At 41.0% G+C, this 25,785-nt stretch overlaps 1 protein-coding gene across 4 annotated transcripts in view; it reads left to right on the forward strand.

Annotated features, from left to right (window-relative positions):
• KDM3B (lysine demethylase 3B) overlaps positions 1-24,952 on the forward strand; it is a 57,591-nt gene extending 32,639 nt beyond the window's left edge. For 2 of the 4 annotated variants that reach the window (XM_070793668.1, XM_070793669.1), the window contains 15 exons: positions 204-418; positions 1,190-1,372; positions 6,508-6,615; positions 7,898-8,025; positions 9,384-9,663; positions 10,384-10,640; positions 13,234-13,500; positions 14,296-14,467; positions 14,873-14,963; positions 15,103-15,233; positions 15,658-15,777; positions 20,622-20,761; positions 21,016-21,192; positions 21,648-21,782; positions 23,514-24,952. In XM_070793668.1, coding sequence (XP_070649769.1) covers positions 204-418; positions 1,190-1,372; positions 6,508-6,615; positions 7,898-8,025; positions 9,384-9,663; positions 10,384-10,640; positions 13,234-13,500; positions 14,296-14,467; positions 14,873-14,963; positions 15,103-15,233; positions 15,658-15,777; positions 20,622-20,761; positions 21,016-21,192; positions 21,648-21,782; positions 23,514-23,594 — 2,485 coding nt within the window. In that variant the 3' untranslated portion in view covers positions 23,595-24,952. The remainder of the gene's footprint in view (positions 1-203; positions 419-1,189; positions 1,373-6,507; positions 6,616-7,897; positions 8,026-9,383; positions 9,664-10,383; positions 10,641-13,233; positions 13,501-14,295; positions 14,468-14,872; positions 14,964-15,102; positions 15,234-15,657; positions 15,778-20,621; positions 20,762-21,015; positions 21,193-21,647; positions 21,783-23,513) is intronic. The other 2 variants (XM_019963501.2, XM_070793670.1) reach the window with 1 other exon arrangement.
• Positions 24,953-25,785: the final 833 nt, after the last annotated feature.

Below are 25,785 nucleotides of genomic sequence, written 5' to 3' on the forward strand. Positions count from 1 at the left end.
AAAGAACCTGGATCTAATAAGTGTTAACAATAAGCCTTTCTATTAGTGCATACTGTGTTGGTCGAATATGGTACAAGTTCTTAACTCCGCCTGATTCCTATTAAGTCTCAATTTCTTTTAGGTCGTAGGATTTTTAAGTGGGTGTTGGTTTGCATGGTTGCTGCTATGTACTATGTATTTGACTGTGTATCCTCCTATCTCAGGTTGATCTTCACTCGAAAAGGGGTACTCCGAGTGGAAGGGTTTCTGAGTCCCCAGCAAAGTGACCCTGATGCCATGAACCTGTGGATTCCCTCTTCCTCCCTAGCAGAAGGAATAGACCTAGAAACCTCAAAATACATTCTGGCCAATGTTGGAGACCAGTTCTGCCAACTTGTGATGTCTGAGAAGGAGGCCATGATGATGGTGGAGCCACACCGTAAGGCCCCCTCTTGCTTGTCTTCTAGGCAGTTCTAATTGGAAACTCATTTTCTTTTGCTTCAAGTGAAGTGTGGAATGAGTGGCAGATAACATTTTCTATGGATGAATTAAGCCTGCTAAAACTTCTATATGAAGTAAATTGAATAGCTAAAGCAGTACCTGTGTCTAGCAGTCCTCAGTCTTTCCGTCTTTGGCATTTAACAGACTAAAATTTCCTTCCCTATTTGTCTTTCATTTTTGTAGCACAGTTGCCATAATTTGCATTTTGATCCCTATTTGGGTTTGGTTCACTCTGAATATTTTCTTCGCTTTGAACTAATTTGTGTCAGTAAGTACTTTATGGTTTGTGAATAGATTAAGTGCTACTGGTTGTTGTGTTTCATACCTTAAAGCCATGTTATTCATACATTTATGGTATTTCCATGTCTGTGAGATACTATACCCTATTTCTAGACCAAGGAATATTGTACTATAAAATTATGCCCTATACTTTAAGAGAAAAATCTTCTTATTTCAAGCTTCCTCAATTTGAAAATTTTATAGTATCTTAAGTGACAACATATGGCATTCATTCTCACTGACACTTGTTCAGAAATATTAGAAATTCCATGTATTTTGTTTCTCTTACAATTATAGAAATATGAACTTCATGAATCTTTGAGTTTAATTGCTAGACAAAATGCTTGAATGGGAATCAGTGGATCTGGGATCTTTTGCTCTCGCTCAGGATGATCAATGCCAACAGTATTCCTCTTCCTTTTTCCACCAGAGAAAGTGGCATGGAAGCGAGCGGTCCGAGGTGTACGGGAGATGTGTGATGTATGTGAAACAACCCTCTTCAACATCCACTGGGTTTGTCGCAAATGCGGATTTGGGGTCTGCCTTGACTGTTACAGGCTCAGGAAAAGCCGACCGCGCAGTGGTGAGCAAATGTTGTCCTATACGGCTGAAGGTAAAATGTCAATGGAGGTGTGGACTTGGAAACTGAAGCAAAAATGGCTTTGGGCTCCTTCTTTAGCTTATGTTTTGTCACATTGTGAGGTCTTAAAATTGCCAATACTCCAGCCTAACTGAGAAGCTTAAAACTTTTAAAGTATACACTTCAAATGTTTTTAGTATATTCCCAAGTTTATATAGTTGTCACCACTATCTAATTTCATTTTCATTGCTCCAAAAATGAATCTTGCATTCAGTAGCAGTCACTCCCTATTCCTACCCCCCTTAAACCTTGGTAACCATGAGTCTACTTACTGTCTCTATCAACTTGCCTATTCTGTACATGTCATATAAATGGAATCATACAATATACGGCCTTCTGTGACTGGCCTCTTAAACTTAGCATACTCTTTCAAAGTTTCATCCATGTTATACCACATAATTCATTCCTTGTATTGCCAGGTAATATTCCATTGTATGGATATACTACATCTTCTTCATCCAGTCTTTAGTTGATGGACATTTGGGTTGTTTCTACTTTTGGCTGTTATGAATAGTGAACATTTGTTACAAGTTTTTGTGTGGATGTATGTTTTCATTTTTTTGAGAATATATACCTTATAGTAGAATTGATGGGGCATATGGCAGTTCTATGTTTAACCCTTTCAGAAACTGCCAAACTGTATTCCAAAGTAGCTGCACCATTTTATAATTCCACCCGCAATGTATGAGGATTGCAAATTTTCCACATCCTTGTCAACGCTTGTTATTATCTGTCTGATTATAGCCATCATAGTGACTGTGAAGTAGTATATAGTGTGATTTTAATTTGCATTTCCCAGATGACTACTAATGTTGAGAATCTTCATGTGGTTTTTGGCCCTATGTTTATGTTCCCTGGGAAAATGTCTATTCAAACCCTTTGCTTCACTTTCTTTTTGCTTTATCTTATTAGCTGCCAAGAATCTTCCTTGCCCCTTGACTTCATCATTCTTCCCTCTTCTATGATACAGTGTAACCACTGTAACAGTGATTTAGAGCTTAGACTACTGGGATCTGAATCCTACCTCTGTATCTTATCATACCAACTAGGGTAATCTTGAGCTAGTTACTTAACCCCTCAGACTCATTTCCTTGTCTATAAAACAAAGATAATAGAAGTATGTCCCGCACAGCATTGTTTTGAGGATTAAATGAGATAATGTATGTCCAATGGTTAACACATTCAGTAGGTACTACATGTTACATAGCTAAGATCTTCCACTTTTGCCCATGAAAGATAAACTTCTGCAGAAGTTGCCCTCCTATCATAAAAAATAAGAAAATCAGACAAAATATACAAAACCATGGTTTCAGAGGGCTTCCCTGATAGCTTAGTTGGTAAAGAATCTACCTGCAGTGCAATGCAGGAGACCCCGGTTCAATTCCTGGGTCGGGAAGATCCACTGGAAAAGGGATAGGCTCCGCACTCCAGTATTCTTGGGCTTCCCTTGTGGCTTAGCTGGTAAATAATCTGCCTGCAGTGTGGGAGACCTGGGTTCGATCCCTGGGTTGGGAAGATCCCCTGGAGAAGGGAAAAGCTACCTACTCCAGTATTCTGGCCTGGAGAATTCCATGGACTGTGGAGTCAGACACAACTGAGCGACTTTCACTTTCACAGTTTCAGATATTGGACAACAGGCAGCTTGAGTCTGTATTCCCTCAGAAAAATGAAGAAACAAGGTGAGTCCTACAATTGCCCCAGTTTACTGCCTGGAGGCAGTTTCTAGCCTGTACCACAGGGAAAGGCAATTAAAATAGAGTTTGGCAATCTCACAAGTTCAGACCCAGATTAAAATCTTAGAAGAGTGAGGCAGTGTAGTGAAGTGCTACGGAAAGAACACCAGATCTAGAGAAATCATCTCAATTTTTTTTTATTGTGTAGTGGTCTGCACATGCATCAGAGGAAACTGTCCTCAAGCCAATCAACTGAATAGTATACAGAACTCACAATTTGTATTCCCACCAGCCAGAGTGGAGAGACATTGGACAGAGTCCAAAGGGGTCACACCCTTTGTAGTAGGACTAACGTAGTCCCAGAATAAGGTTGCTTTGGAGCTGCCATAATGAAGTATAGAGCACGACTTGGAAGGATCAAATTCATCTGCAAATTGCTTAGTTATACGCTACAGTAAAACCAAACATTCTTTAAAGGATTATACAAAATCCAGTACTCTGAAACATAAAACTCACAAAGCTCTGCATTTGGTGAAGAAAGATCTGGTGTACAGAAAAGAATAATGCAACCAGTATAATACAACCAGTAATCTGGGAGGAAGAAAACAATCGATAGAACAAGTACAGAAATGACAGTGAGTTGTAAAAGGACCTTAAAACAGCTGTTAAAATACTTTTAATATGCTTGGACATAAAGGAAAACATAATGAGTAACATAGAAGACATGTAAAAGACCCAGATGAAGCTTCTAGAGCTGAAAAGTATCTCAAAAAAAAATTACACTAGGTAGGATTAATGGCATATTAGATACTGCAGAAGAAACAGTGAACTTGAAGACATAGAATAAAAACTATAAAAAACTAAGTACAGACAGAGGACTTAAATTTATAAGTTGAAGAGTGCCCTGTTGAACTACCAGATACAGTAGGTAGTCTCCCAAACAAGTAAGTGGAGTTCCAGAAAGAGAAAGGGCAGGAGAACAGAGATAGAAAAAATATTGAAAAAAATAAAGCCAAAATTTTTCCAAATTTGATGAAAAAGCTATAACATTACAAGTCCAACAATAATCCTCAAATAAAAAAGACATTAAGAAAAACACACCAAAGCATGTCCTAATTACTTACTGAAAAAGTGTGTAAGGAGAAAAGCTGAAAAGCACAAGAGGAAAAAGATGCACATTATGTAACAAAGATAAGAATGATAGCTAACTTGTCAGAAAACTATACTCTAGAGACAATGGTACAGCATTTTAAAGTGCTAAAAATAAACCTATTAGCCTAGAACTCATACCTAGTGGAAGTATCTTTCTAGGGTGAAATCGTTTTCCAGGAATGGAAAAAGTGATAGAATTTATCATTCTATCACTGGCAGACCCATTCTGCAAAGTTAAAGGTAGTGACTCAGGCAGAAGAAAATGATACAATGTGGAAATTTGGATTTATGCAAAGGAATGAAGAATGTGCTACATGGTAAACATGTGGGTACACATAAAAGACTTTCTTCTTACTTTTAATCTTTTAAAAAAACAATTGTTTAAAGCAAAAGTAATAACAATATAGGAATTCCTTGGTGGTACAGTAGATAGGAATCCACCTACCAACACAGGGGACATGGGTTCAATCCCTGGTTCGGGAAGATTCTACATGCTGTGGAGCAGCTAAGCCCATATGCCACAACTACTGAACCCACACTCTAGAGCCTGTGAGCCTCAACTACTGAGCCCAGGTGCTACAGCTGCTGAAGCCCATGCGTGTAGAACCTGTGCTCTGCAACTAGAAACCCCACTGCAGTGAAAAGCCTACATACCACAAGGAAGACTAGCCCCTGCTACAGTAGACCCAGTACAGCCAAAATAACTGACTAGATAGATACATAATCTCAAAAAACGACAGGTAAGGGCTTTCCTGGTGGCTCAATTAGAAAGAATCTGCCAGCCAGTGCAGGAGACGTGGGTTCAATCTCTGGTCAGGGAAAATCCCCCATACTGTGGAGCAACTAAGCCCGTGCGCCACAGCTATTGAGCCTGTGCTGTAGAGCCTGGGAGCCACAGCTGCTGAGCCTGTGTGCCACAGCTACTGAAGCCCGAGTGCCCTAAAGCCCATGCTCTGCAACAAGAGAAACCAATGCAACGAGAAGCCCACACGCTGCAACTAGAGAGTAGCCTCCACTGTCTGCGACTAGGGAAAAGCCCACGCAGCATCTAAGACCCAGCACAGCCAAAAAATCAGAACGTTAAAAAGACAAGGAAAAACATCTGGAATCTTCCTGGACCAGGGATCAAACCCAAGTTCCTTGCACTGGAAGTGTGCCACCAGGGAAGTCCCCACAACCCGGTTTTTAAATGGGAAAAATATTTGAACAGATACGTCATCAAAGAAGATAGGTCAATGAAAAACACATGGAAAAAACTGTCATTACTTACTAGGAAAATGCAAATTAAAACCATAATGAGAAACCACTGTCCCCACTAGGATGGATAACATTTTTAAAACTGAGAGTGCAAAGTGCTGTCAAGGATATGGAGCAACTAAAACTTATTAAACATTGCTGGTAGGGATGCAATTTGGTACCATCACTTTGGAAAACAGTATTATCTATTTCTTTATAAATTTAAACATCAACTAGCATTCTGCTAGTATGTATAAGGGAAATGAAAATATGTCCACACAAAGGCTTGTGCTTGAATATGTGTAGCACTTTATTCATAATAGCCAATAATTGGAAACAATCCAACTATTCACCAATAATTGAAAGCAGTCCAACTATTCATGAGTGGGTAAACAAAATGTGGTACATCCAAACCATGGAACATCACTCAGACATAAAAAGGAATGAATTACTTATACATGGAACAATATGGATGAATCTCAAAATCATTATGCCAAATGAAAATATCTCAACACAAATGACAGAAGACATACCATATGTTTCCAATAATAGGAAATTCTAGAAGTAAAACTTTAGTGTTAGAAATTTGATCATTAATGGCCAGGCGTTGAGGAAAGGGTATTGACTGCAAAGGGCTAAGGGCAGCTTTGGGAAGGAATACGAATGTTTTAAATTCTGAACGTTGCACTGTTTTCCACAACTAGATATCTTTGTCGAAATTCAAACATATTTGAATTTGAAGTGTACACTTTAAATTGTTGAACTAATTTTATGTAAATTATACCTCAGTGAAGCAGTATTTTTAAAGTTAAGGACTTCCTAGTGGTCCAGTGGTTAAGACTCTGCTTTCACGGTAGGGGACATGGCTTTGATCCCTGATTGGGGAACTAAGGTCCCACAGACTGTATAACCAAAAATAAATAAAATTAGCTGTGATCTTCTTTGACCCATGAGAAAGTTGGCCTTTAGAGTCTGAAACTCTCACTCACTGAGAGAGATACATCTTGTGACCCTCATAAATAGGAAAGTCGTTCATTTCCGTTTCAGAGACAGAAGAGATGGGTGATGAAGAGGTTTTCTCCTGGTTGAAGTGTGCAAAGGGGCAGTCCCATGAGCCAGAGAATCTCATGCCCACACAGATAATCCCTGGCACAGGTAAAAGGAATTCCTTTTTTAGATTTGGTGGGAGAAAAATATTTTTAAGTTATAAGTTATACACTATAAAATTTGGTAAAATGGTTTATGTCAGCTTGACTGTTTTTAAGCTTCACAAGATTTCTCTGAGACTTTGAATCTTCAGAAATGTTAGATTGATTGTATGCAACCAGGGCACATACTTTGCCTCACCTTGCTGGGTGTAGGGGTTGGTTGCTTTTCAGATGTCATTTTACATTCTTATGGTCAGCAGGGCCAGAATAGAAAAAGCCCGTCTTGGAATTCTGTGGTGGTCCAGTGATTAAGACTTTGTGCTCTCACTGCTGAGAGCCCGGGTTTAGGCCTAGTTGGGGAACTAAGATCCTCCAAACTATGTAACATGGCAAAAAGAAAAAAAGGAAAGAAAAAGCTAGTTCCCTGGCTTCCAGAAAGACCTTTGTTTTTAGGCTTATAAAAATACAGCTGAGGGACTTCCCTGATGGTCCAGTGGTTAAGACTCCATGCTTCCAATGCAGGGGCCCTGGGTTCGATCCGTGGTCAGGAAACTAAGATCCCATATACCCCATGGTGCAGCCAAAAAAAAAAAAAAAAAAATCCAGCTGAAGCTAATCATGGTTTCTCTTGAAACCGTGAAGAAGGCAGCTTACCAGTAGGAATCAATGGTCATATGGCAACTTACTTTAGAAATTCCTCCAGAAAGTCTATTTCCAGCTTCCATACTTTCACTAACACACACACACTGAAGCTGGTGAATCCCCTGCCTATAGTCTCCTTCACTTTGGGGAGCCACCCCCTGTATCTTTATACCCAGTGTATGCAAGCAGAAGAGCTCCCTGAGTGCAGTGGTCAGATGCCTGCTCCCTGCTGATCTAAGCATTGGTTAAATGTTTCTGTAAAGTATACATTGGTTATAACTTATAGTAAAGTACCTAAATCTCAAGTATACCATTCAAAACGTTTATATTCGCTTGAATATTAAGGAATCTATCCTTAGCGTTTCTGCTGAAGGACACCTTGTTAATGTTTACTTAGAGGAGGGAGGGAGTGTAGCTCAGTGGTTAAATGTGTACAGAACATTACTGCTAGATAGACCTGGGTTAAAGTCTTAGTACTTTCATTTACCAACTTTATGTACTTAAGCAAATAACCTAACTTCCCTGGGTCTCAGTTTCATCATCAGAAATCACGGGTACAAACTGCTACCTCATTGAAATGTAAGGCTTGAGAGAGATAATGTAAAGTATTCCAAGATTGATTATTATTATAATTATCTTTTTTCCAGCTCTTTACAATATTGGAGACATGGTACATGCTGCCCGGGGCAAGTGGGGAATTAAAGCAAACTGCCCTTGTATTAGTCGGCAGAACAAATCTGTGTTGAGACCTGCTGTCACTAATGGGATGTCACAGGTAAAATGGTGTGAAAAAGTGATGTTTCTCACAGGTAAACTGAGAGAAACTTAAGTTCTTTGTTCCAGGAAATGTCCCATTTTCACCTCTGTTGTCCCAGGCTACTCTTGGATTCCTGGGCAACTAGGGGATAGGGAAGCCTGTCTAGAGAGAGCCCGTACAGTTACTGGAGGGATTTAAATTCCCCCTAACTGGTGTGAGTTTCTCTTCATTTGTCTTTAAAACCAATTCAGGCTTAGTTGATAAGTGGCACAAAGAGATAGATTCTTTCCATCTTGTCAGGATTTATACCTCAGGTTCTTTATGCAGATAAAGAGTATAGAAAAGGTCTAGGAATACAGTCTTATCTGTGTGCATGGACCCTGCCTTGTCATGTTAGATACTGAGGAAAGAAACATGAATATTGGCCTGCTGATCTGGGATCATTCCCCCTGAAACCATCCTAAGCCTTCATAGAGAGGCAGTGATTTTCCCATTTTCTGTCAGAGGTGGAGGTCATTCTAGTTTGATGATGACCACTAAGAATAAGACATTATTTAAAAACAAAAAACACACTGCTTACCTTCAGAGGACTTTCCAGGAATGCTGCTGCTGCTAAGTCACTTCAGTCATGTCCGACTCTGTGCGACCCCATAGATGGCAGCCCACCAGGCTCCCCCATCCCTGGGATTCTCCAGGCAAGAACACTGGAGTGGGTTGCCATTTCCTTCTCCGATGCATGAAGGTGAAAAGTGAAAGTGAAGTCGCTCAGTCTTGTCCAACTCTTAGCAACCCCATGGACTGCAGCCTACCAGGCTCCTCCATCAATGGGATTTTCCAGGCAAGAGTACTGGAGTGGGTTCCCATTTCCTTCTCCATCTAGGAATGCTACATGTGATCAATAAGAGGTATAAGGATTAACTCTGAGAAATCTCAAGATATATTTTCAGTAGAATTGATATATTAGAACACATCATCTGGAAAACTTAACAATAGAATAATGACCTTTTTATTGAGCATTTATGTATGTCAGACACTGTGCTGAGGTCTTTGCATATACTATCTCATTTGATCCTCAGAGCAGCTTTGTGCAGTCAGGTTCTGACCACCAATTTGTCATTGTAGAAATTGAGCCTCAGGCATGCCAAACAAAAACCCTGTCTTGTTCATTGCTCTTTCCACAGAACCTAGCATAGATTCTATCACATGTAGGACTCAATAAATACATGTTAAATTAATGAGTGAGTGAAATAGCAGTTTATGGGACAATTCCAAATTGCTTTCCCAGACTTATTTAGTGTCAGCAGTCCTTACTATTTGCAATGTATTTTTTCTACACAAGGACAGCACTTTAATAATTTTGGCGTTCTGTGCTATAGCTTCCTAGCATAAACCCTAGTGCCTCTTCTGGAAATGAAACCACCTTCTCAAGCGGAGGAGGAACTGCACCGGGAGCACAACCAGAGACAGACCATGTTCCCAAAGCCGACAGTACTGACAGCAGATCAGATGAGCCTCTGAAAGCAGACAGTTCGACATCAAATAGCAATAGTGAGCTAAAAGCCATCAGGCCCCCTTGCCCTGACACAGCCCCACCCTCCTCTGCCCTGCACTGGTTGGCGGATTTAGCAACTCAGAAGGCTAAAGAAGAAACAAAAGGTGAGATTAACACAAGTCCCTGCCTTGCCGGTGGGTGGAACACTTGAGTTATTCTGGAATTCTTCAAACTCATACATTACAATCCACATTTTTGAAACATGCTGCTTGCTTTCTCTGGCCAATCACATAAAATGAGGGAATCTCTTTCAACTTCTTTCTAGAAGTGGAGCTTTTTTAAAAAGGCACATGCCTGGGCTCTACCCCAAACCTCTTTAGCCAGAATTTAGTTTTTAACAATCTTCCCAGATTGCCCTATTATTAAGCCAGTATTGCTAGCCAGGAGAGCTAGACTTGCCTTTTGATGGGCACAAGAATCACCTGGGGAATCGTTAAAAATGAAGATTCCTGTGCCCCACCAGAACTATTAAATGAGAATCTTCATTTTTAACAAGCACTCCAGGAGATTACAATACAGGTATTCTGGAGACTTACTTGAAGAAACACTGACTTAGAAAGTGAGGGAGACAAAAGATGAATGGGAACAAAATGAAGTTTGAAATCCAGATCTGGAAAAGAAAGGAAGAAGTAGGAGAGCTTCTCCTTGGCCATGAGACCTGCCATAGTCACAGCTCATCAGGCTTGGCCCAGACAGGCTGTATGTAGTTTGGGGGGCAGGAGAGGGGAGAATCTTTCTTCTTTCCTACTTGGCTGATTTTTAGGAGGCAGTTGCCTGCTGGGTATTCCTTGTGCCTAATGCTATTCCCGGTTATGTTCTTACAGAAGCAGGGTCCCTGAGGTCGGTGCTCAATAAAGAGTCTCATTCACCCTTTGGGCTGGATTCGTTCAACTCTACTGCAAAGGTCTCTCCGTTGACTCCAAAGCTTTTTAACAGTCTGTTACTGGGTCCCACTGCCTCCAACAACAAAACTGAAGGCTCTAGCCTTCGAGACCTCCTCCACTCCGGGCCAGGAAAGCTTCCTCAAACCCCCTTGGACACAGGCATACCCTTTCCCCCGGTCTTCTCTACATCCTCAGCAGTAAGTGTCCTCCCTAAAACTCTAGCCTTTGCTGCTTTTCCATGGAAGAACCATCAGAAAGAGATCTGATAACTAGGTTGGAGGGTATAGAGTGACTTGTATTCTCTACATTATCAGTCCCAATTGATAAGATCTTTCTTTATATCAAGTTTGGGGAATGTTTGAGATCCTTTTAAGTAGTAAAGCTTTTGTGCCTTGTTAGGAAATCAGTAGAAACTGAGACATTGGAATTTTTCAGTCATCAGCAGGAATCACTTTATTTTCTTGATGATAACAGATAGCTAATTTTTTTTAATGTAGGCAATACATTTATGTGGCATCCTCTTGGATATCTAATAGACACCTCAAACATAACACGTCTAAGACCACACTCCTAATCTTTTGCCTATAAACTTGCATTTCCTTTATTTTTTGCCTCTCTTGATCACTGGTTTCCAATTGCTTGGCCAAAAATCTTAAGAGTCATTTGGGACTCCCCTCTCACACTTTGTGTCTAATCTGTTAGCATATCTTTTCAGTTTGATTGCTAAAATGTATTCGTAGCACACCCATTTCTCATCAGCTCCTCTGCTTCCCCATTCTAGTCTGAGATAACATCCTCTGTTGCCTGAATTCTTGGAGTAATCTCCATTTCTTCCCTTTCCACTCTACAGTCAGTTTCAACAGAGCAGTTAGTATGATCCTTTTAAGATATAAATCTAATCATATCACTGTTGCCTAAAATCTTTCAAGGGCTTCCAATTTCATAATAAAAACAGACTCCTTTCAGTGGACTATACTGTTCCAGCCCTAGCTTCTCCTCACTTCCCTGACCTCAACTACCACTCTCATTTTCCATTCTGCTCTGGCCACACCCACCTTCTTGCTTTTCCTTGGACATGGCTAGGCATGCTCTCTTCAGAGCCTTTACATGTATCCTTTTCTCCACCGAGAGCTGTCTTTTTCATGTCACCACATGGCCTGCTTCATCGTCAGCATCCTCTCCTTTATGAAATGTTACCTCTTTAGTAAGCCTTCTTTTTAGATCACCCTTTTTTTAAAGTCCATTCCACTCCCATCTTCCACTTATATCTGTTTCCTCTGCACCTATTATCATCTGACTTACTGTGTTTTATTTATTTTCTATCTCATCACTTAAAGGCATTTTTGTCTTTTTTTTTTTTTCCATGCTGTGCGGCTTTTGGGATCTTAGTTCTCCAACCAGGGATCGAACTGGGTCCCTAGCAGTGGAAGCACAAAGTTCTAATCACTAAACTGGTAGAAATTCCCCATTTTTGTCTGTTTTATTCACCCAATAGTCATAGTGCCACAATGTTTGATACATAGGTATTTAGTAAGCATTTACTGAACAAATAAATTCAAAAGGTTTTAAATTTAAAAGATACAGTGAAAAGGCTTCTTCTTGCTGTTGCCTCCCTTTCTGTAGGCAACCACTGTTCCATGAGTGTCCTTTCTATGATATTAAAATACATTCAGTATATAGTTTTTTCCTCCTCTTTTTACACAGATATTTTTATATGTTGGTTCTTTATTTTCAGTTTATGTATTTCAGAGATCATTTCAAACAAGTACATAAACATATTTCTCATTCTATTTTATGACTGACTGAAATTTGATGATGGTTGAGCCCTGTACAGTGTGGGTTATTTGTTTCTCTTTTGGATAAATGACCTCTGAAATTACGTTGAGCTCTGTTTTATCTGTACTTGGCTTGGACTCCCAGTTCTCCTTTTTCTTTTTAAATTTTCCAAAGATGTTATATGGTTGCATACACTTCATAGAGATAATGACTAGTGATACTTAAGTCATTGGGCTATCAAGTCTACAGAAGCCCTCCCCTTCCTTCACATCTGTGGTCTTAGGTTTCTCACTTTCATCTCTGGGCCTGAGCTTCCCCACCAGCCAAAACAAATGAGAGATTCTTGGTAGGGGGCAAACTGAGGAGTGGGAGACTACTTTCAGAATATTCAGTTCTCTTGGATACAAATATTTATTGGGTACACTCCCTAGTAAAAAGTCACTGCCTTGGTAAGTCACCTCAATTACTTAATTGAAGTATTATATCCCTTGAACATGCTGGCCAGAAAAAAATGTATAACCCTCAAAGTAAATGATCTTTTTCAGTCAGCTGTAGCATTTTGTGATCCCTGAAGTCTACGTGCATATAAAATGGGCCTCAATGCCAAAGATATTTCTTTCTTTTTTATTTTTATTTTTTGGCTGTACCATGCAGCATGTGGAATCTTCCCTGACCAGGAATTGAACTTATGCCCCCTCATTGGGAGCACAGAATCTTAACCACTGGACCATCAGGGAAGTCCCCAGAGATATTTCTTAGGTCTCAAATCTCTTGCAATAGAGGGATCTTTCTGTACTTTTCTTTCACAAATAAAAAGCAGAATATGAAGGCTAGGAAAATGTAAGATATTAACTTAATAGATTCCCCTTCCAACCACAAAAGACTTCATAATAACTTTTATGAAATTGAATCAGGTAGATCAGAACTCCATGTGAATAAAACTGTGAGACTGTTTTTTAATACTCTACTGATGGTGCCTCAGTCATACTAACCTGATGGATTTGTGTCTGGCAGGGAGTGAAGAACAAGGCCAGCCTACCCAACTTCCTTGACCACATCATTGCCTCAGTGGTAGAAAATAAGAAAACCTCAGATGCTGCAAAGCGGGCCTGTAACTTGACTGATACCCAAAAGGAAGTGAAGGAGATGGTGATGGGGTTAAATGTGCTGGACCCCCATACCTCTCATTCCTGGCTCTGTGATGGAAGACTTTTGTGTCTTCATGACCCCAGCAACAAAAACAATTGGAAGATCTTCCGGGAGTGTTGGAAGCAAGGCCAGGTAAGCAAGAATAAGCAGATCCCAGGGTCGGCTGTCTACCTGTCCACCCACCAAAGCTAGCAGGATAGTTTCAGTTCTCTCTGGGAGATACTCTGCCAAGGAGATTTAGATATATAGTAAGTTTATTGTAGACAGCTTTGCTACTTTGAGTTTTCTTTGATTTTTAAAAATTGAAAGATTTGTAAAATGCACTATGGATCTTTTTTCTTTCTCAGCTGTGTAGCTCTGTGTTCTTAAAAGTGCAGTTGAAATTCCTGTGAAGTTGTGATCTGGCATTAATAACACCTTTAGAGGAAAATCCTTAAGTGAGATATGGTGTGAGGTGAGAGTTGGTGGAAGTGGGTGGTACTTTTCTAGGTAAATGTTTCAAGACCATACAAGTCTGTGGGATAGTGTAATAACACTTCCTGAATTTTATACATTAGCAGGTATGAGGAAGGAGGGGTTTATGGAATTGTCTAGATAGTTTTTTATTTGAGATGTGAGGAAGTATTCTGAGTTGCATTTAGCTTTTCATCCTCTCACCTCAAATTAGTGGTATATGCCAGGGCAATAGAAGCGATTTCTCTGGAATGCACCCCCACCCCCACCCTGTGAGAATCAAATATAGTAACAGAATAGAAGTGTTTTCATTTTCTGTAGCTGACATGTTGAATCCATGGATTCTGAAACTGGGAGGGATCAAGAAGTCATCATGGAGAAGAGGTTGTCCTCAGGAAACCCTCCTATTCTATCCTTAGCCCTGAGTTAAGTGTTTCCTACATGGCTCTGATTAAGATACTTTTATTTCCACAGCCAGTGCTGGTTTCAGGAGTACATAAAAAGCTCAAGTCTGAACTTTGGAAGCCAGAAGCCTTTAGCCAGGAATTTGGAGACCAGGATGTGGACTTGGTGAACTGCAGGAACTGTGCTATAATTTCCGATGTGAAAGTTCGGGATTTCTGGGATGGCTTCGAGATCATATGCAGTAAGTAGCTTTGCTATCTGGTTCTATAAAAGCAGACTAGAAAGTAAGCATCTATATGCCCAGCCCTACCCCTAAAATAGCAAATTATTGATACATCCTCTTAGTGGGAGAAATAGTCTATCATGGTGGCAACCAGGTAGCTCTCATGGCAGTCACATGGCTCCCAGACCTTACCTGGACTTAAGCACATGTCACATGGGCTGTGTGGGGCACTTTCACTTTGAGATGGAAAAACTCACCATGGTTTTTCTGTGGGTGAGGAAAACAAAGCCCATGTAATCCATTATAGAGGTTTGCAAACTAAAAAAAAAAGAGAGAGTTTAGTCTTCTAAACCTTTTCGTCACTGGAGAATCAGGAAATAGCCAACACAGCAGATGTTTGTAGGAGTGCTTTCTGTCTTCCAGAACGATTAAGGTCAGAAGATGGGCAGCCAATGGTGCTCAAACTCAAGGACTGGCCTCCTGGGGAAGATTTTCGGGACATGATGCCAACAAGGTTAGTGAACTACAGTAAGTCATCTTGAGAGACTTGTGCTTTGCTGAAGCCATCACAAAGTTATCACAGAAAAGTGAGCTCCACCTCTTTGCCTTTTTCCCCTGTAACAACCTAAGTCATTTCTCATGCTCTTTTGTAGGTTTGAAGATCTGATGGAGAACCTTCCTCTGCCAGAATATACCAAGCGAGATGGCAGGCTCAATCTGGCCTCCAGGCTACCCAGCTATTTTGTAAGGCCCGATCTGGGCCCCAAGATGTACAATGCCTACGGTATGAGGGAGAGGCCATAACTGATCTTTTTGAATACTCTTGTTTCCATTTTACCTGAAGAGGGAGATCTGTAATCAGAGTCATGTGTAGAGATGATAGAGGGCAGAGTGATGAAGAAGTTGACAGTATCCAGGATAGTTTTGAATGTTTGCTTTTATCATTGACTTACATAACAGCCCTATGAGCCAGTCCATAAAACATACATTACAGAATTAGAAAGTTTCCTCTCAAAGACTCCATCCAAGGAATTTCCATGACAATCCAGTGGTTAAGATTCCATGCTTCTACTACATAGGGCATGGGTTCAATCCCTGGTCAGGGAAAGACCCAGCATGCCACGCCACTCAGCCAAAAATGAAAAAAATAATTATAATAATACAGAATATTGCCATTTCACCTTGTATATCTTCCTTTTTATCTTCAGGCTTGATAACAGCAGAAGACAGAAGAGTTGGCACAACAAATCTTCACTTAGATGTGTCTGATGCAGTTAATGTGATGGTGTATGTTGGGATCCCCATCGGGGAGGGTGCTCATGATGAAGGTAAGATTTCTAGAACTCAGTGCTTCAGGAGGGTGAGGTTTAGCCTAAGAAGTAAAATGGGATGTCTTTCTCCTCAGTCAGGGCCAGTTGCTTTTTCTTAAGTCTCCACCAGACATGATGCGTCGTAGGCGCACAAAGGGGTGATTGTAGCAGAGAAGAGTGGTACTGGTGTGTCATCAACCAGTTATTCTCTCTTTGGGAATGCTGCCCCTTAACACTGAGTGTATAGCATGACAAAGAGGAAAAAGAAGAAAGGGCAAACTGGCCTATCTCATCCAGCAGCCAGTTCAGCTGTGGGGTAACGGATGATAAAGCCAGGTCATCTGCACAGAAATGAAGCATAAAAGTGATACTTTGCTGCTTTGCACTCTCCACTATTTCGATGTAAAATTAATATGTGTTAATTATGGAGGTTTCAGAAAACAAAGTTTTAAAGAAGAAAATAACTCAAAATCTCAAAGTTAATAGATAATCAGTGTCATTACTTTGGTAATATTTTCTGCCACACATTTGCTTTAGATGCTACACACCTGTAGATCTTTTCATTAGGTTGTCTTTTAAAGGGTTATAATAGAAGCCAAGCCTCTTACCTTGGCAGAGAAGCTTTACCCTTCACGGCCTTAAATCCATAGAATCCTAGAGCTTGAAGAGGTCTTGAGAAAGTATACAGTCCATCTACATACAGTAGGAGTGAGTGAGTGAGTGAAGTCGCTCAGTCGTGTCCGACTCTTTGCAACCCCGTGGATTGTAGCCCCCCAAGCTCCTCCATCCATGGGATTCTCCAGGCAAGAATACTGCCGGTTGTCGTTTCCTTCTCCAGGGGATTTTCCCAACCCAGGGATCGAACCCAGGTCTCCCGCATTGCAGGCAGACACTTTACCATCTGAACTGAAGGGTTTAGAGGCCATCAAATGGACATGACCTATAAAGGCAATTTTGATGGTTTTACATAGAAATGACCTCTAATGGAAGAGAACACAAATAGGAACTATGTGAGATACATTTCTATGTAAAATATATTTTGCACATAATTCAGCATTTTAAATGAGCACTCTGCAACCAAGACCAAATATCAGTCACCTCTTGAGGTTTTCTACTATGTACCAACATCAAATCTACATAGGAACAAATGTTACTCCTGCTTTTCTCTTCTATATCAAATGTCCTGAAGCCTTTGTGTCTCTCTGGAGCAAGGCCAAGTTTCTGAAGGCACATTCCAGTATAAACATCATCAGTGGGGTAGAGAAGGACCCGGTCAATCACATTGTACAGTCTCAGGGCCAGGTGGCCGGAGTAGAGGAATCCGCCTCCTCCTGCATAAGGCGGGTAGACGCCAGTGTAAACAACTTCCGGGATGTAGTACTTGAGTTTCTTATCCTGATGAGGTCCAGCATTATGAATCACGTCACCAATAAACAAATCTTTGGCTTTGTTCCCGGATAAGCTATTCAAGTAATTCAGGAGATGATGGGTGTTCACAAAAACAACATCATTGCCCTTGAACATGACAGTAGGAAATAATGTGCAATTTGAACATAAGATATGGCTACACAGTTTGAACAGGAAATATGTTTTTTTTTTAAAACTATTCTTCCAAAAAATGATGAGTCTCTATCAAAAGTATGGAAGATTAGGGTCACTTCCCATGTGTAGGAAGCTTAGACTTCACTGTGACTGTTGACTCTGAGTCTACTTTTTATCACTCCCGAGAGATAGAGAATGTTGTTGTTGTTCAGTCTCTAAGTCATGTTTAACTCTTTGCGACCCCCTAGACTACAGCACATCAGGCTTTCCTGTCCATCACCATCTCCTGGAATTTGCTCAAACTCATGTCTATTGAGTTGGTGATACTATCTTAACTGTCTCATCCTCTGCTGCCCCGTTCTCCTTTTGCCTTCAGTCTTTCCCAGCATCAGGGTCTTTTCCAGTGAGTCAGCTCTTCCCATCAGGTGGCCAAAGTATTGAAGCTTCAGCTTCAGCATCAGTCCTTCCATTGAGTATTCAGGGTTGATTTCCTTTTGGATTGACTGGTTTGATCTCTGTGCTGTCCAAGAGACTTTCAGGGATCTTCTCTACCAGCACAATTTGAAAGCATCAGTTCTTCGGTGCTCAGCCTTCTTTATGGTCTAACTCTCACATCTATACATGCCTACTGAAAAAAGCCATAGCTTTGACTATATGGACCTTTGTCAGCAAAGTGATGTCTCTTCCTTTTAATACTCTGTCTAGGTTTGTCAATAGCTTTTCTTCCAAGGAGCAAGCATCTTTTAATTTCATGGCAGCAATCACCATCTACAGTGATTTTGGAGCCCAAGAAAATAAAATCTGTCACTGTTTCCACTTTTTCAAAACCCCATCTATTTGCCGTGAAGTGAGGGATGAGAACCATTCAACTTCCACTTCTTCAGCATTACTGGTCAGGGCATACACTTGGATTACTGTGATATTGAATAGACTCAAGGGATTATATCTGATAGACAGAGTGCCTGAAGAACTATGGACGGAGGTTCGTGACATTGTACAGAAGGTGGTGATCAAGACCATCCCCAAGAAAAAGAAATTAAAAAAGGCAAAATGGTTGTCTGAGGAGGCCTTGCAAATACCTGAGAAAACAAGAGAAGCAAAAGGGAAAGGAGAAAAGGAAAGATATACCCATTTGAATGCAGAGTTCCAAAGAACAGCAAGGAGAGATAAAGCCTTCTTCAGTGATCAATGCAAAGAAATAGAGGAAAACAATAGAATGGGAAAGACTAGAGATCTCTTCAAGAAAATTAGAGATACCAAGGGAACATTTCATGCAAAGATGCACGCAATAAAGACAGAAATGGTATGGACCTAACAGAAGCAGAAGATATTAAGAAGAGGTGGCAAGAAAACACAGAAGAACTATACAAAAAAGATCTTCATGGTCCAGATATTCACGATTGTGTGATCACTCACCTAGAGCCAGACATCCTGAAATGTGAAGTCAAGTGAGCCTTAGGAAGCATCACTACGAACAAAGCTAGTGGAGGTGATGGAATTCCAGTTGAGCTATTTCAGATCCTAAAACTTGATGTGAAAGTGCTGCGCTCAGTATGCCAGCAAATTTGGAAAACTCAGCAGTGGCCACAGGACTGGAAAAGGTCAGTTTTCAGTCCACTCTCAAAGAAAGGCATGCCAAAGAATGCTCAAGCTACTGCACAATTGCACTCATCTCACACGCTAGTAAAGTAATGCTCAAAATTCTCCAACCCAGCCTTCAACAGCACGTGTACCATGAACTTCCAAATGTCAGAGCTGGATTTAGAAAAGGCAGAGGAACCAGAGATCAAATTGCCAACATCCGTTGGATCACTGAAAAAGCAAGAGAGTTCCAAAAAAACATCTACTTCTGCTTTATTGACTATGATAAAGCCTTTGACTATGTGGATCACAACAAACTGTGGGAAATCCTGAAAGAGATGGGAATACTAGACCACCTTACCTGCCTCCTGAGAAATCTATATGTAGGTCAAGAAGCAACAGTTAGAACTGGACATGGAACAACAGACTGGTTCCAGATTGGGAAAGGAGTACGTCAAGGCTGTATATTGTCACCCTACTTATTTAACTTATATGCAGAGTACATCATGAGAATGCTGGACTGGACGAAGCACAAGCTGGAATCAAGATTGCCGGGAGAAATATCAATAACCTCAGATATGCAGGTGACACCACTCTTATGGCAGAAAGTGAAGAAGAACTAAAGAGCCTCTTGATGAAAGTGAAAGAGTGAAAAAGTTAGCTTAAAACTCAACATTCAGAAAACTAAGATCATGGCATCCGGTCCTATCACTTCATGGCAAATAGATGGGGAAACAGTGGAAAGAGAGACTTTATTTTGGGGGGCTTCAGAATCACTGCAGATGGTGACGGCAGCCATGAAATTAAAAGATGCTTGCTCCTTGGAAGAAAAGCTATGACCAACCTAAGCAGTATATTAAAAAGCCTAGAGATTACTTTGCCAACAAATGTCCGTCTAGTCGAAGCTATGGTTTTTCCAGCAGTCGTATATGGATGTGAGAGTCAGACTATAAAGAAAGCTGAGTGCCGAAGAATTGATGCTTTTGAACTGTGGTGTTGGAGAAGACTCTTGAGAGTCCCTTGGACTGCAAGGAGATCCAACCAGTCCTTCCTAAAGGAAATCAGTCCTGAATATTCATTGGAGGGACTGATGCTAAAGCTGAAACTCCAATACTTTGGCCACCTGATGCAGAGAACTGATTCATTTGAAAAGACCCTGATTCTGGGGAAGATTGAGGGCGGGAGAAGGGGATGACAGAGGATGAGATGGTTGGATGGCATCACCGACTCAATGAGTAAACTTCGGGAGTTGGTGATGGACAGGGAAGCCTGGCATGATGCAGTCCATGGAGTCACAAAGAGTTGAACAGAACTGAGCAACTGAACTGAAGTGAAGTGAGGGATCAGATGCCATTATCTTAGTTTTTTGAATGTCAAGTTTCAAGCCAGCTCTTTCTCCTCTTTCACCATCATCAAGAGGCTCTTCAGTTCCTCTTTACTTTCTGCCATTAGAGTAGTATCATCTGCATATATCTGAGGTTGTTTATATTTCTCCTGGCAGTCTTGATTCTAGCTTGTGATTAATCCAGCCCGGCATTTCATGTGATATACTCTGCATATAAGTTAAATAAACAGGGTGACAACATATAGCCTTGACATACTCCTTTCCCAATTTTAAACCAGTCCGTTATTGCAGATAAAGCATAGTAGAGAGTAAACTTGTTTGAATTGGACATTTTGCTTCACTCAGAGGTACTGAAGTGGCTGCTTACATTGAAATATCATTTTGCTTTTTTCAGAGGTTCTCAAAACAATTGACGAGGGAGATGCTGATGAGGTGACAAAGCAAAGGATTCATGATGGAAAGGAGAAACCCGGTGCTTTGTGGCATATCTATGCAGCCAAGGATGCAGAGAAGATCCGGGAGCTGCTCCGAAAGGTATGTCCCTGAGTGGGCTCCCAGCTCACAGGTCTGGGGATGCTAAGACAGTCTAACTAGGGTTTCTCATGTAGAGTCCCTTGGCATTAAAGACTTGTGTCCTTTGTTACAATGCCCCATAGGGCTGAATCCTCACTTAGAGGATATTAAATAAAGTAGGTATTACTGCAGCAAGCTGGATTTATCCTGTTAATAATCTTTATGTGTTTACTGATTTTTCCATCTTTGGGTTTTGATCGTGGTTTCATGATCAGGTTGGAGAAGAGCAAGGCCAAGAGAATCCCCCTGATCATGATCCAATTCATGACCAAAGTTGGTACTTGGACCAGACCCTACGTAAGCGGCTCTATGAGGAATATGGTGTGCAAGGCTGGGCCATTGTTCAGTTCCTGGGAGATGCTGTCTTCATACCTGCTGGAGCCCCACACCAGGTATGTCCCAACTTGTGGGTGGGGCTCCGCAGTTCCCATAGTTTCCTTATTTCTGAGTTTGTTGCTAATCTGGCAGTAGATATAAAAGTGTGGGTTAGACCAATTGCTCTTAAACTGCAACTTATTTTTTGCGTTTTCATTTTCTTCTATGTAATTTTAAATGCTCATTTAAAGAAGAAAGTGAGTCTCAGTTCAATCCCATTTTCAATTCCTTCATTCTGCCTTCCCCAGAAAGTAGCCTACTGTTAAGAATGTGATATATATTTTTCCAGATCCTATTTTTGCACTAGTACCATTTTCATTTATAAATTTATACTTAGAGTCTTTCTGCATTTGTTGTCGTTATAAACGTGGGGTATCAGAAGTGTTTCTCCAGTGTCCTTGTGCACTACATGAGCGGTTTCCTCAGGTTACTGACTGGCGCCTGCTGTCTGCCTCTGCCTTTCCTCTCGCAGGTGCACAACCTATATAGTTGCATCAAAGTCGCAGAAGACTTCGTGTCTCCAGAACACGTAAAGCACTGTTTTCGCCTGACGCAGGAATTCAGGCATCTCTCTAACACTCACACAAACCATGAGGATAAACTGCAGGTAAAGAGCTCCTCCTCCACTCCAGCCCTGTCTTATCTCCTTGTAGGCCACATACATAGGAGGCGCACACTGCTTTCTGAGGCTATTATCTGGGCAGGATAACTGCAGAGAGCTGACTCAGGCCCATGTCTGGGGTGTGACAAGTCCTCCCTCAGGAAGTGTTTAATCAGTCCTCTTCAGGTTTACTTTTAGAGAATATTCGTCTTTTCACCTCATCACTTCCAATGTGGCAGTCTTTTCTTTCTCTGCCCCTGGAAGATACAGTGTTTCAGTGTTAGTAACTGCACTAGACTGACCTCCCCAGTCAGGTGAGAAAAGCACTGTGGCAATGTGTTCTAAACCTGTTTCCACAGAACTGCCTTCTCCCAACAAATTTCTGTGCAAACTCAATTCCTTAGAGCCCTGCTAGGGACTGTAATCCATGTCCCTAAGAGTTGTTTCCCCCTCATAGATCTAAACTGGAGAATCAGATTAGGTTTTCCTCTGTTCTGAAATGGATTGGAACTTTAAGGGCAGAATATCATTTTTAATATACCTGGATGCTTAGTAACATAAAAAAAAAAAAAAGAATAAGAAAGCAAGATTCCCGAGGCAGAGGTTTAGCATCCAAACAGGCATTCTCGCAGCCTCTCACTTAAGGCCTGTTTTCCTGCGTCATGCCTGTGACTCAGGTGTGTCAGTGACCCGTGAGGTTGGATATTTTTCTTGGTTGTTGCTAGATTGATAGATGACATTTCTATTATAGATAGAATGCAAGTGTTCAGGCATATATATTTTAGACCACCCTCTGTTTGGTCTCTACTTGTCACATATCACCTCCCAGTCCTCTGTTACTGCTTTATTTTTTCCTGTAGTTTTCACCATCTAACATACTATGTATCTTTTGTTTGTTTCTATCCCTACTAGAACATAAGCTGTTTAAGCTCCATGAAGGCAGAGGTTTTGCTGTTTTAGTTCACTGCTTTTCCCTAGGACATGTCTGACACATAGTAGGTACTCAGTAAACATTGGTTGAATTAATACAAAAAATGTGATAGAGAATAACAAGGGGGCTTGTGTGGCCATCATTCAGCTTAAGAGATAAAGCATCATATTCATACCATATATATAATGTATTTATATACAACAACTACATTGTTGAAGCCTCCATGTACCCTTTCCCATTCCATCTCCCCAAAAATAATCATCATGTTGATTTAAAACTGTCTTCATCCTGTTCACTCTATTTTAATAACTTTTGCTTCATACATTATATGTGTTCCTTTTTGACAAATTAGAAAATATAGGCACGAAAGGGAAAAATACCCAATAAATCCTACCTGCCCACTGTTTTTAGTGCATTCTTATTAGCTATAGGACCTTAATGTAAGATTCTTGACCTCAGTTCTCATCTGTAAAATGGGAATAATAATAGAATCTACTTCATAGGATTATGGTAAGGATTAAATGAAAGTCCACATAAAGAGCTTAGCAGTAGTGCCCAGCACATATATACACATAGAGGATGGTGATTATATAGGCTTTCAAATGATGAATCACTCTTTTTTGAATATAAACTGTATATTCTGTGTGATTTGTAAATCATCTTTTGGGGTTGGTTAGGGGAGCACGCAGTCCTGGTTGAGGGCTTTCCTCACTCATCAGTAGGCTTTTAGTCCTTGCAGGATATTTTCATTTGCAGAGCACAGTCTGTGGCTGCCATGGACTAACTGTGCTGATTGCTCTCTCCAGGTGAAGAACATCATTTATCACGCAGTGAAAGATGCTGTTGGCACCCTCAAGGCTCATGAGTCCAAGCTGGCAAGATCGTAGGCGTGGAGAAATTTCAAACTCCCCTGTGAAGCAGGTCTTTCACTCACAACACATACAGGGAACGACAGGGTTCTCTGCTGGAGCAGAGGTCCTTCACTTGGAGCCAGTGTGGTCAGTATTACAAACTCTCCAGCCACTCTTTTCTACGCTGCCTCAACACTGAAGGTTGACACAGGAAAGTCGCACTGTTCACACACACAGTTTCAGACTCCAAGCCGAGGGTGCCACATCCCTATCCTGTGGCCTTTTGGGACTTCAGATTGCCTGAACATCACTGGGCTGTCCTGCACATTCTCATGATTTGAGATTTGTGGAAACCAGGAATGTGGGCACACCTTTCTTTTTTTTTTCTCTTGTGCCTAGTTAAGTGGGAATGTGTTTGGAGGTAGGGGGAAATCACATACCTGGTACATGTGGGGGCTAATTGTTTAAACACGCCTGGTGGAAGCCTGATGGTGTCTCTACACATGACCTCTGACACAGCCCATCCCAGGAGATGGGTGAAGCCATTCCCCACCATCTCTCTCCCATGAACACTGAAGTCTTGAAGGACCCAGGGAGAATCCACTGCTTTTCCCAAGAGGCTCCAGGATTAGGAAACGTGTGTATTTAGTGAAAAATAGGTTTGTAGTGAAATAGTTACTATTTCATGAAAGTAGATATTTTTAGAACTTTTGAAATACCACAGTTTTTTTCCTGGATTATGAGGAAAGGCACATTACATTTAGTCTTCCTTCGAGAAAACTCTTTGAAGAAATAAGATTTTTAGAAATCAACTGCCCATTATAGCACAAAAATCAGCCAAAGCAGAATTTAAAAGAATTGGCTTTTTAGGGTTCTTTTAATTTCACCCCCCTCCCATCTCAGCCCTATCTTGAGGGAACAGCCATCTTGAGAAAGAACTTTGTCGTGTCTGAGCTGTGGTGTGTTCCATGCATACACACACTGGTGACTCCAGGAACCATTTCCACCTATTACCAGCGTTCCCTTGGGACTCCTCTTGTAGTTCCAAATTCAAAGGAAAGTTTGCTTTCCTACATGAGGCGTTTTGTTTTGGGAGTTTTTTTGTCCAGAAATATTTTCAGCAAAACTTTCCAACTCAGTGGAGTTTTATTAAGAATTTATTTGAAAATGATGGAATTCATTGGCCCATAGATACATTGGAAAATGTATCTATCTTCTTCCCAGCTGTACTGTAGTGCCCTGCAGGCTTGTTTATATGTTCACAGTTACTTTTTTTTTTTTTTAATAAAAGTCATTTACTGTAGAATACTTTTAATTTCACTTTCTGTATTTTAATTTTGTTGAAGGGCTGATTGGGATTTCCATGTTCTTATTAAAAATCTAACAAATCTGTTCATAGTGGACTAACTTCTTCCTGTGCCAGTTCTAAAAAGCAGGGCCAGGTTGAGGGTGGGGTTGGAGTTGGAGGATAGTTCATTTTCATATCATCATTACATTGTTGCATCCAATTATTACTCTTTGCTTCCTGAATTTGTGCCCAGTTAGGCGAGGGATGTGCCAGGTCATTGTGGTTTGAGGGCTTAGGGACAAACGGGAATGTGCTACATGAGCTAGAGGTAGGAGCAAACATGGGCTTTCCGTGGTTTCTGCCCTATGGGAAAGGTGGGTTCCTACCTTCCAGAAGCAGCCTGGGGGGAAAGGGCCAGGGAGAGTGGCCTGAGCAAGGTTCTGGGCAATCAGTGACAAAGTTCCTCAAAACAAGAGGCCTGGCTGCCCATATAGGAAATTCAAGTGGCTTGAAGAGTGAGGACAGACTGTGTTCCAATTAGAAAAGGCCTTTTGAAGAGGAAGTTGTAAAGAATAGCAAGAGGGGTCATCAGAGGCTGCTTCCTTGGATCCTGTTGGAAACACATCTTCCAAAGTGTTTGAGCCTGGAAATACAATTATCAGGGTGGAAATAGACCATTGTGTGTGGTTCAAGGATACTAAGTTTGAATAGCACCATAACTGAAATACAGAGTTCTGAGCATGTCCTTTAGGCCAGGATGGGCACGGGCTGGTGCTGTGATCATCAGAGGATTATACCTCAACATAAAGAATGCAGAAGCTTTGAAATGGGATGGGAAAGGAAAGCAGTGGGGGAAGGGAGGTTGCAGAGGTTGCTGGAGCTTTGTTGCTTTGGTGAAAATCAGGAGGCAGGCTAGCCTACATTCTGGATATAAATGTC

Source organism: Bos indicus, chromosome 7 (assembly GCF_029378745.1).
Source record: "Bos indicus isolate NIAB-ARS_2022 breed Sahiwal x Tharparkar chromosome 7, NIAB-ARS_B.indTharparkar_mat_pri_1.0, whole genome shotgun sequence".
Classification (NCBI taxonomy): Eukaryota; Metazoa; Chordata; class Mammalia; order Artiodactyla; family Bovidae; genus Bos; species Bos indicus.